The sequence below is a fragment of the Heterocephalus glaber genome, unplaced genomic scaffold (assembly GCF_053883595.1).
Source record: "Heterocephalus glaber isolate CG9 unplaced genomic scaffold, H.glaber_assembly_v1.0 deba00001744, whole genome shotgun sequence".
Lineage (NCBI taxonomy): Eukaryota > Metazoa > Chordata > Mammalia > Rodentia > Bathyergidae > Heterocephalus > Heterocephalus glaber.
The window spans coordinates 3,588,304-3,599,527 of NW_028258450.1; the positions used below are offsets into that span (position 1 = coordinate 3,588,304).

General features: G+C 55.1%; 1 protein-coding gene across 2 annotated transcripts in view; it reads left to right on the forward strand.

The window, feature by feature from the left end:
- The window catches only part of Arhgap35 (Rho GTPase activating protein 35), a 115,869-nt gene extending 112,445 nt beyond the window's left edge, over positions 1-3,424 (forward strand). For both annotated transcript variants that reach the window (XM_004867085.4, XM_087200541.1), the window contains exon 7: positions 268-3,424. In XM_004867085.4, coding sequence (XP_004867142.2) covers positions 268-625 — 358 coding nt within the window. In that variant the 3' untranslated portion in view covers positions 626-3,424. The remainder of the gene's footprint in view (positions 1-267) is intronic.
- Positions 3,425-11,224: the final 7,800 nt, after the last annotated feature.

Genomic DNA, 11,224 nt, shown 5'->3' on the forward strand with positions numbered 1-11,224 from the left:
GCAGGACAGCTGCTCTCAAGGAGCTGCCACCCAGAGTGGCTTGCTGGCAGCTGGCAGTGTTACTTACATAACTGAACTGTCTAGTGAGCTGTCCAGCCCAGGCTCCCTGGGGCCGTGTCTCAGGGCTCCACAGAGGAGTGGCCCTGGGTTATCACTCAGGCGGAGTGAGGGTGGCAGGCAGGGAGAACAGCCTGGTGACAATTGGGAGCACGTGTGGGACGGGGCAGGGACCTGCGCAGCTCTGACTGGGTTTGATGTCACCTGCAGAGTCAGCCACAACAACAAGGTGAACCTCATGACCAGTGAGAACCTCTCCATCTGCTTCTGGCCCACGCTGATGAGGCCGGATTTCAGCACCATGGACGCGCTCACGGCCACGCGCACCTACCAGACAATCATCGAGCTCTTCATTCAGCAGTGCCCCTTCTTCTTCTACAACCGGCCCATCAGTGAGCCCCCGGGTGCCATGCCCAGCTCCCCCTCTGCGGTGGCTTCCACCGTCCCTTTCCTCACCTCCACGCCTGTCACAGGCCAGCCGTCACCCCCTCAGTCCCCACCCCCCACCCCCCAGTCCCCGATGCAGCCTCTGCTCCCCTCCCAGCTGCAAGCCGAACACACTCTGTGAGCCACTAGAACCTGGGGCGACAGGAGAACCAGTCTTCTCTCTGACGGGGCGGCATTTGGCCTTGGACAAAACCAAGTCAACAGGGCAGGGGCCAAAGGTCCCCCTCCCCTGTCACCTTCTCAAGACCTGATCAGTGGCACCAGCCAATGGTCCCCCACAGACCAGGCTGTCAGGCACCCGAGCCCAATACTGCAGGCCTGGTGGCTGCAGGCAGCGCCGTGGATGGGCCCTGCCCTCTGACGTGGACCACTGGGGACCAGCCCAGTCAGGCACTGCTCCCCATACCACTGCCACTGCACGCCTCTGCACATGCCAGCCTTGGGGTGTCACCTGCTTCTGCGGTGCCCGCTTCTGGGACAGATCCCGGCCTCTGCCTGGGGAGCAAGGAGTTCTGAGATGAGGCTGCCCAGCCAGCTGCACCCTAAAGAGAACACATCCCAACTGTCTTGTCTCCTCCCACCTTCGCGTCTGCACACACGCTGGGGTGAGGGGTCCCTGGGAGCATGTGGGCCATGCAGGGTGTCTGCCCAGCAGATAGAACTACAGGAGGAGAACTTTGAGCCTGGACCGAGAGGGTGTGCCTTCCCCCACCCAACCACCCACTTCAGGACTTCTGGACACATTCCCTTCCCAGCAGAGCAACACTGGAAGGAGATGGAAAGGCTCCTCCAAGAGTGAAACAGATAAGGAAAACACCCAGAGAACACTACAGACCTCAAGGTTCCAGCCCTGCTGGGCAGGCAGGTGGGAGCACCCTATCTGTGACAGCAGACAAGGATGCCCATGGCCCAGCCTGCAAGCCTTTGGGTCCCGCTTACATCCTCTTAGCAGACCCCTGGCCCTAAGAAGATGGTTTGAGCCCTCGGAGAAGCTGGCAGTGGGACCAAGCTGGCCCCGGGCTCCTGACACTACACTTCAGAAACACTACTCATGGGTGCCCAGTCTGGCTTAGGGCTTGGGGTTGGCTGGGGAAGGCCACAGCAGGAGTGTCTGGTACGTGGGCTGGCATGGGGCATTGAAGAAATGGTGATCCTTGCAGCCTGCACAGGAATCCTTTGTGCAGGGCTCAGAGGAGCTGAGGGCACTGAGTATGTCCCTGCCAGTCACCACCAGCCTGGCCCTCCCGGACACCCCCGTGAGCCCCTCCCACACCTCCCTCCATCCCCAGCACAGCAATTCTGCTGGATGGCTGTTCCCACTGCCCAAGGGTCCAGCCTCATGACTGGGCCCCCACCTAACACTAAGGTCCCTGGGCATGGGAGTGTGGGGCAGAGGGCCCTGCACCGCCCCGCCCCGGGTCCTGTCATTGCACTTTAGGAGCAGCTTATGTGGCAAGTTCCAAGGGGCCTGGCGGGGAAGGAGGAATGTCCCCCACCTGCACCTCCCATCCAGCCCCTTCCCCCCCAGGTCCCCCCTTTGGATAAGCTGGCTGTGTCTCCAGTCCTGGTGGCCAAATAAGGTGCTTGGCAACACTAACTTAGCCTGCAATTGTACCACCCTCCCAAGAACACGCATCCAAATCAAGCCCGAGGTACAGACCCCTGTGGAGATGTGGGTGGTGGCTCTTCTCCCCTCCACCGGGCCCTGGGCTGGAGGTGGGGCAGGTATCCTTTCAGCTGAGGTTGGCACACCGGACTGTGGCTCTCAAACTCCTGCAGCCTGAGCCTGGGTATCACTTAAGTTCTCTACTTCTTAGTCTTGCTCTTCCAAGGAGTTGGAGTGGCAGGGGACTTGGGGCTGTTGCTTGTATGAACAGGGGCAAAAGCAGCCACATCCAGCGCTGGGCCAGGCCGTCATCCCTGGGGCTGCTGCGTTCTCCTAGGGCAAGGTGCCAGGGCCTCCTGCCTGCAGAGCCCCCATCCAACCTGGCTTCTGCTTTCTCTGCCACCGTCTTAGCCTCTCACTTCCTGCTTCTCCAGGCTGAGGCCCTGAGGACAGACAGTCACTCTGCCACAGTGTGGGCCCTGAGCTTCACCTCTGGTCGGCTGGTCAGGTTGGCAAGCTTCCGCGGGGCCTCGGGCTGCACAGCCCACCCACACCTGTGGTGGCCAGCAGGGTCTCTGTCCAGGACAGCTGAGTGGGGCAGTCGCTGCCCCTGCCCGTGACACCCTGGGTGATGAGTCAAGTCCAACTCTACTCTGCTTGGCCCCCAGCTGCTGCAGGGAGGGTTGGCCTGTGTCACAGTGTTAGCACGCACCGCTTCATTCTGTCACACCCCATCACTTGGCATTTCCTGGCAGAACACAGGTCTGTGCTCTGGCAGAGTGTTCGGTGAGGGTGGCCTCACAGGAGCGGCTCTCTCCTGGCCTGAGGGGAGGGAGCCCTGGTGGCTGCCGACCCCCTGGTAGACAGCCTCCCTGGGCCCTGTGCCTCAGCCCCCGAACCTGACGGTAGGTCAGCTTCAGCATCTTGTCATCGAGTCATCTGTGGCTGTGCTCCCTCTCCTGTCTTGGGGGCAGAGCTGCACTGCACTAGCAGCGGTGTTCCGGGAAGGTCCCTTTGTCCAGGGCAGTCAGTGAAGGAAGCTGCAGGTGTGTCGGCTGGCAAATGGCTGGGCTGTGCTTAGGGAAGAGGATGAACTGGGCATCCCAGGCCCTCTCAGCCCCTCCCCTCAGAGCCATCTGGGCTGGCCCCTGCTGGGCCCTCCTGGCCACCCTGTCACACTCAACCACAGCTTTCCGCGCAGTGAAGACAAGGCGTAAGTTATTGTTTGCATCAAGGAATCATGTTTCCTGTGTACATTTTAAAAAGAAATGTCTCCAAATTGTATGGGAATAAAACTTGTTTGAAAATTCGGAATAGTGCTGCTGCCAGCTTATTTTTCTGGTACTTGTATTTTCACATGTTAAATGATCTTTATATATGTTGAATTAACAAATATTTTGAGTTTCCTGAGAAAAACAAATGCATATTAATGGTATTGAAATGTGTAGTAGTCTGGCCGTGTGCCCAAAATTGTTTCACAGCAAAAGTGGAGAACTGTATGTAAAGAAAGTATAACAGTTATTTCTTGTATTTTAGGGGCTTTAACCAGCACCTCTTCTAGTTGGTGTTAGGAATGTTGGCTTAATTTCCACTTTTTTCTTTAACACGTCGTGGTTTTTGAGGCTCCAACCTGATTAGTGCATGGTCAGCCCTCACGAAGGCTGAGGCATCTCTGAAGGAGGTGTTTTTGTTTGGTTTTGTTTTTTAAAATCATGTATTTGCTACCAAGTATTGTACTTGTCTCAATGGGAATGGTGTAAAAAACTGAAAAGGCCTTATGTGAAATGTATCATAGTTAATAAATCAATCTTGTAAAAAACCAAACTGGAGAGATGCCCCCCCCAGCCCCCAAGGGCTGCCTTCTTCCGGGTCCCTGCATCCGGAGCGCCCCGCTCAGGGGTCAGGGGTCAGGTGTCCCGGTGTCTGTGCCTGTGCTTGCCCGGGGGAGTGAGGCAGTGAGGGCCGCGGTGCAGAAGGAGGCGGAGGTTGAGCACAAACCTGGTGCTGGCGCCAGGGGCAGAGACCTGGGGTCTGGAAGCAGAGGGATACAGTCCCTCCTGCCCCCCACCACCACCCAGGACGGCTCCCAAAGAAACGCTGCCGCTAGAAACAACCCCTTAGCAACCACCACTCCTAGCCTCCCCCTCCTTCCCTGCAGCACATCGCACCCAGGGAGCTTTTCATACTCAGCATCCCGAGTCTGCCAGGCTCCCCAGTGCCTCCAGAGGATGCCCAGATCCTCCCTCCTAGGGTCACAGCGCCCTCTGTGCTCTCTGCCCTCTGCCTCGGGCCAAGGCCCGCCCACCTCAGGCCATTTGCTGCTCTGCTGCCTCCTCCCGCCACACTGTCCTCCCACCCATCCACCAGCCCATTCCCTCCTCTAGCCCTAACCCTGACCTCTAGGCTAATAAGATTCCTTTGCTGTTGAAGGAGTTCTCTACTAAAACTACTCTAAGAAATATCTTAAAAAAATAAAAGTTCAAGGGCCGGGGATTTAGCTTAGTGGTTCCGCTGCCTGCCTCACAAGCGCAAGGTTCCGAGTTCGATCCCTGGTACCAAAAAAAATAAAAAACGAAAGTTCAAGCCTCACATAGTGACGCACGCCTGTGATCCCACCACTGGGGAGGCTGAGGCAGGGGGAGTGCCGTGAGTTGGAGGCCAGCCTGGGGTACATAGCGAGACCCTGTCTCAAAAAATAAACAGGCCGGCGATTTAGTTCAGTGGTTTCGCCGCCTGCTGCGCAAGCGCAAGGACCCGAGTTTGATTCCCGGTACCAAAAAAAAAAAAAGTTCGAGCTACTCCTGGTGGCGCACACTTGTAATCTCAGTACTGTAGGAGGCTGAGGCAGGAGACTAGCTTGAACCAGTGTAGGCAGTTTATCAATTCAGCAAGACTCTGTCTCAAACTATCAATCAATCAATAAATAAATGATAGCTAAATAGGTAGGGATGGAAATGTAGCTCAATGCAAAGGCTCTGGGTTCAATGCCCAGTATCGAAATAACTTCATGATAAAAAAAAAAAAATCAAGATTCAACAGAGACGAATCCGTAAGAGCACAGCGAGCTGTCCTGGAGCCTTAGGCAGGTGGGCAGGAGGAGCAGGAGGAGACCAGGAGCTCAGGTCGGAAGCCGAGGTGGGTTCCGCCAGAGCGAGTCAGTACATGTGGAGGAGGCGGGGCTCTGGATGTCTTGGAGGTAGAGGCGACAGAGTTGGTCAAACATAGAAGATCCATTATTCCAAGCTGGGAGCGAACCTGTTCCAGGCCAAGGCCAGGGCAGAGTGCGCTGCGTTCCTCCTTGTGGCCACCAGGGGGAAGCAGAGCGCCGCCCTGCCCAGCCTGGGCTGGGGCCGAGGGGAGCCGGGATTGGCGGCTCCTGAGAGCGGCCGGCCCAGAGCAGCGGGCACAGAGTGGTGGCGGATGCAAGCCGCGCGTCCCGAGGGCCGGCCTAGGATCCGGAGCAGGACCCGCCGTTCCTGCCGCTTCGTCCATCAGTCCATCCACCCACGCTTCCATTCAGTCTCTCAGGGCCTCGTAGGGCGAGAGTAAGTTCCAAATTCATCTCCAGGCACTGGGGAGCCACGGAGGAGGCTTGAGCAGCAGGGAATCTTGGCCTGAGGTGGAGGAGCTCGACTGAGGAGAAAGGAGGGATTTGAGAGCCACAGCGCATGAGAGCCCTGCCTCTGCGAAGGGACTGGGGGGTTACCAGAAATGTAGCAGTGTCCCTCACCCCCGAACTGGGGACTGACCCCAGGGCCTTGGCGCTGAGCCACATCCCCAGCCTATCACTGAGTTGCCCAGGTGGCCTCGAACTTCCAGTCCTCCTGCCTCGGCCTCCTAGCAGCTGGGATTACAGGTGTGTGCCCTTGACTCCCACTTCTGAAGACACCTTTGGCCACCAGGCAGGGAATGGGCCCTGGAGGGCTGACAGCGACCTTTCAGCCTCTCAGCGGGGAGCAGGGGAGGAGGAAGGTGCAGGCCAGGTGAGGGGAGCCCTGCGGAGGCAGCTGAGGGACTCGTGCCTGGCTATGGTGCGAAAGGGAGGAGCGTGACTCCCACTGAAAACCTGCAGGGTGGCACTGCCAGCGGGGCCTGGTGGCCCGCACCTGTAATCACAGCCAGAGCTCTGGGAGGCTGAGGCAGGAGGATCGAAAGTTCAAGCCCAGCCTGGGCTACTTAGTGACTTAGCAAGACCCTGTCTCAAAATTTAAAGGGGGCTAGGATGTAGTTCAGTGCAGAGGCCCTGGGTTCAAGCTCCAGTACTGCAGAAAATAGTTAATAATCAATTAGGGGCCGGGGATTTAGCTCAGTGGTTTTGCCACCTGCTGCACAAGTGCAAGGACCTGAGTTCGATCCCCAGTACCAATAATAATAATAATAAAAAGAAGAAGAATAAATTAATTAAAGAAGTCCTGCGGGGGCAGGGATTTAGCTAAGTGGTGCCAAGCCTGCCTCCAAAGCATGAGGTCCTGAGTTCAATCCCTAGCCCCCCAAAAAATAAATAAATGCAATAAAGAAGTCCTGTGGCCATTAGCACCTGCCCTTCCTCAGGCATCCTACCCTATGTCTGTCTCACCATTCCCGAGGCCAAAGCCCAGGCTGCTTTCTGCCCAGGCTAGAGGGGCGCCTGGCCCCTGCCCTGCCGGCTTCTGAGCTCCCTGCAGCGCTTCAGTCCCTGGTCCTCAGCCTGTGTCTCCCTCCATGGCCTGCACCCCTGCCTGCATTCCCCTTCGTGTGTGTGTGTGTGTGTGTGTGTGTGTGTGTGTGTGTGTGTGTGTGTGTACATGCAGCACTGGACTGAACCCAGGCCCTTCACACTGACCCACAACCATATCCCCCAACCCTTCTTTATTTTTTGTTTGCAGACATCTCACTAAGTCAGGCTGGGCTCAAACCCTTGATCTTCCTGCCTCCGACTCCCAGAGTGCCAGGATCACAGATTCTCACCACGTTGCCAGGCTTCCCCTTCCTCTAAGGACAACAGTTGGATTGCTTTAGGGCCCAGCCTAATGACCTTGTTTTAGCTCAGTCACCTTTGTTGAGACTCCTCCTCACCTTCTGAGGCATTGGGGGTCTGGACTTCTAGGGTTTGGGGCAAGCACAGTTCAGCCCACAGCCCCCAACTCCCTTCTGATTACTATGAACTGCATCCAACCACACTGTACAAAACACATCTTCCAGGTCTAAACAATAACAGTAACAGCTGGGGATTTAGCTCGGTGGTTCTGCCGCCTGCCTCATAAGCACAAGGTCCCGAGTTCGATCCCCAGTACCAAAAAAAGAGAAACAAAACAATAACAGTAACAGTGATAATTCAGTGGACCGTGTGAAGACCCCTGTGCATGGTGATCCGGGACTTAGGAGACAGAGACAGGAGGATCTCAAATTCCAGGTCAGCCTGGGCTAGGTAGCAAGACCCTGTCTCAAAAAACAAACAAACAAAAAATCACTGCTCCTGGATTTCACTTTGTAATCCAGGCTGGCCTTGAACTCACTATGGAGCCCAGGCTGCCCTCGAACTTGTGGCAATCCTCCTATCTCAGCCTCCTGAGTGCTGGGATTACAGGAGCATGCCACCATGTCCAGCTGAGATTCTATTTTTGAGGTCCGTGTGGATATGGGCAGAATTCACTCATTTATTCCGGGGCGAGGGGTACTGTTACTTACCCCCATTTCACAGATGAGAATAATGAGCCCCAGAGATCAAGCATACTGCCCAAGCTCACAGACGGAGCCAGAATTTGAACTGGAGCCATTTGAGGCTAAACTTGTGTTGTCCACAGCCCAACAGGGAGTGATGAATACATTTAAACCTGTGATTGGAGCCCCTCAAACACACACACACACACACTCACTCATGCACACCAAAATGTTTGTTCCTCTCCTTGGTTTCCCCTCGTGACAGGGAACTCACTACCTAGAAATGGGCACACTGTCCTTCCCTCTCCCATCTCTTTCATCTGGGCTGCTTCAGGCATAGCAGAGCCTCCGTGGTTTGACTAGAAAATGTGAGCTCAGCATGGGAAGGACAAGGAGGGCTGACAGCAGCTGGGAGGTCGGGAGCTGGGCTGGGGAGCTGGGGCTCTCTCGGGCCTCCCGCCTGGCGCACTCCGCGCCCTGTGTCCACATCACCCCACGCCCCTGCCAGCAGGTGGCCCCAGAGATGGCGCAGGGGCTGCTGTCCCTCCACTCTCCCCAGCCTCTGGATTCCCTAGGCTGTGCCTGGAGCTCCTTGGGAGACACCAGGGTTCCTGGGGTAGGCGGGTGGGGCAGCCTGGTACCTACCCTGGCCGGAGGCTGTCATCAGGGCACAGAAATCAGAGGACGGCCACTCAGGTCACAGATGGGGCAGTGAGACCCAAGATTGGGGGAGGGGGGCGCGAGCGTGTGCGCGCAGATCCAGGCATGCGCAGTGCGGGTCCCGAGTGTTAGAATGGTGTCCACTGCAACCACTGTGTCAGGCGACGGCACCTCGGACCCTCTTTACAAGCCTGTTTTGGGGGTGCAGGTAGGTGGGGAAGGAACTCACACCCTTTAGTTCATCTCAGCCCTTTTTATCTCACTTTGAGACAAGAATTGCTAGGTGGCCCGGGCTGGGCTGAAGCTTTCAATCCTGCCTCAGCCTCCCTAGTAGCTGGGATTACAGGCCTGCAGCACAGCACTTGCCTGGAGTGGGAGTGTTGCTTAATTTTATGTTTTTGCTGTACTCCAGATCAAACCCTGGGCCTCGGACATGCTAGGCACGTGCCCTGCAGCTGAGCTACCCTCCAAGCACAGGCTGATCACGCTTTCTTTCCACAGTGCTGTAATTTTTTAATTTTTTATTTTCATTAATATGTGTTTGTAGTGCCTAACGACGATATTCCTCTGGGGACTGCATAACACATTTCAGTTCTTTTTTCCATTCCCTTCCCTCCCTTCCCTCCCTTCCCTCCATCTCTTGGTCCCCTTCCATTTTGAAAAAGATCTACCTCCTTGTTTCCTATTGTCTACCTTTTATTTTAAATTATTTATATTTTGGGTTTCTCATAAGAGAAACCATGCCATAGTTAAGCATGTGTGTCTGATTCTTATGCTGTTATAGAAGACTGCTAATGCTGGTATTTCGATGCATGCATGTAATCCCAGCACTCAGGAGGCTGAGGCAGGAGGATCATTGTGAGTCTAAGGCCAGCCTGTGCTACAGACCCTGTCTCAAAAATAAATAAATAAATAAATCCCTAAAAGCTTCTTTGTTTTATAAGGTACCAAATTTTTCCATATTCAAAATTAAAGCTGAAATGGTTTTTTTGCTTGTTTATTTGGGTGGTTGGCTTTTTGAGACAGAGTCTGACTATGTAGTTCAGCCTGGCCTTGAACTTACAGCGATCCTCCTACCTCAGCCTCCTGAATGCTAGGATCACAGGCATGCACACCTGGCTAAAGCTGAAAGTTTTGTTTGTTTGTTTTTTAAAGCTGAAAGTTTTTAAAAATAACACTCAAGGCCAGATGTGCTGATGCACACCTATAATCCCAGCACTCAGAGGTTGAGGCAGGAAGATCACAAATCCAAGCCCCATCTGGGCCTCTTGGCAAGACTCTGTCTCAAAATAAAAAATAAAGAAGGGCTAAGAATGTAGTTTAATGCAAAACCCCTAGGTTAAGATTCAACCCCCAGTGCCAACAAAAATAAGCACATAAATAACTAAAATCTTTACAAGATAAATAACATATTTTATGAAAAATGGATTTTCCAATACAGAAAGAATTCAGTGAGAGGAGAGACCTTACTTTACACTGTCTCAGCTCTCCCTAATGTCCAGCCCCTGAGGGGACAGCTGGCTCTCCAGGGTGCTTCTGCAGTCCCCTTGGCCCTAGACCACACAGGCTCTGGAAAGCCCATGAGACACGAGTAGAAGAATAGAGGGAAAAACATAGAAAACCTCTCAGGATGAAAACATGGCCTGAGCCAGGCATGGCAGCACTCAGCTGTAATCCCAGCACTCAGGAGGCCGAGGCAGGAGGATCAAAAGTTTGAGCTCAGCCTGGGCAATTTATCGACTTAGTGAGACCCTGTCTCAAAATTTAAAAATTTTAAAAAGGTCTGGGCACGTAACTCAGAGCAAAGGCCTTGGATTCAACTAACTCAGAGTACCAACACACACCGAAAAGGAAAGACCTGTTCAAACCCTCCAGAACAGTCAGAGTGAGAGCTATGAAGTTATTTAATAGTCACAGGATGCTAGGCAGGGTTGGAGGATGAAATGTCCTCCTTTTACAGGGGAGAAAACCAAGGCCCAGGAAGGTGATTTCCTTAGTCAGAGTCACACAGCAGTAAGTGGCAGAGCTGGGGTTTTGTGGGTTTTTTGGTACCCGGGATCAAACTTAGAACCTTGGGATTGCGGGGCAGGCCCAGGGCCACTGAGCTAAATCCCTGGCAACCAGGCTCTTGCACTGGACAAAACCGGAGTGAGGCTGGAAGCGAGGATGAGTGGCACAACTCAGGGCACAGCCTCAGGCTGGCGTTGGGAGCCAGTGATCACAGGCTGAGTCCTCCCCTGACACCAGAATCTCTCTGGGGACACACACCGGGACAGGATTGGCCAGGAGACCACCATCGAGAGGCTGTGTGTCCCTTCCCCTGTGTCTGATTTCCTAGCTCTAAAATCGGTCCACACGGAGCCCAGGCAGACCTTACTGTGGAGCAAAGGACTCTGGGACATAAGCCCTCTCTCATGGTTAACCGTGCACCAGGCGTTCCTGTGCCTCGGTTTCCCCATCTGTCCAACCTGCGGCTCTGCCCATGCTCTTGGGAAGCCCCTGCCAGCCTCCCTCTCCTAGACCCCCTACCCATTTCTGTTCCCATTGGGCTCCCGAAGGGGCGTTTACTCATGAGTGCCAGGCAACTGGGAAGCCCTGGGCCCGGGCCAGGCGCCACACCCCTCAGTCCGCCTCGGAGCCACTGGGCAGCCCGAGGGCGGGTTCCAGTCCTTGCCGTGGGGCATGCAGAGGAGCTCCTGAGACCCGGGGTGGGGACGCTCCCCGCGCCAAACCCTGGCCCTGTAACTGAGGCAGCTACTAGCGTGAGGTCCGGGCTCATTGGGAGGCGGTGCTGGGCCCGGGTTCCCCCACGCC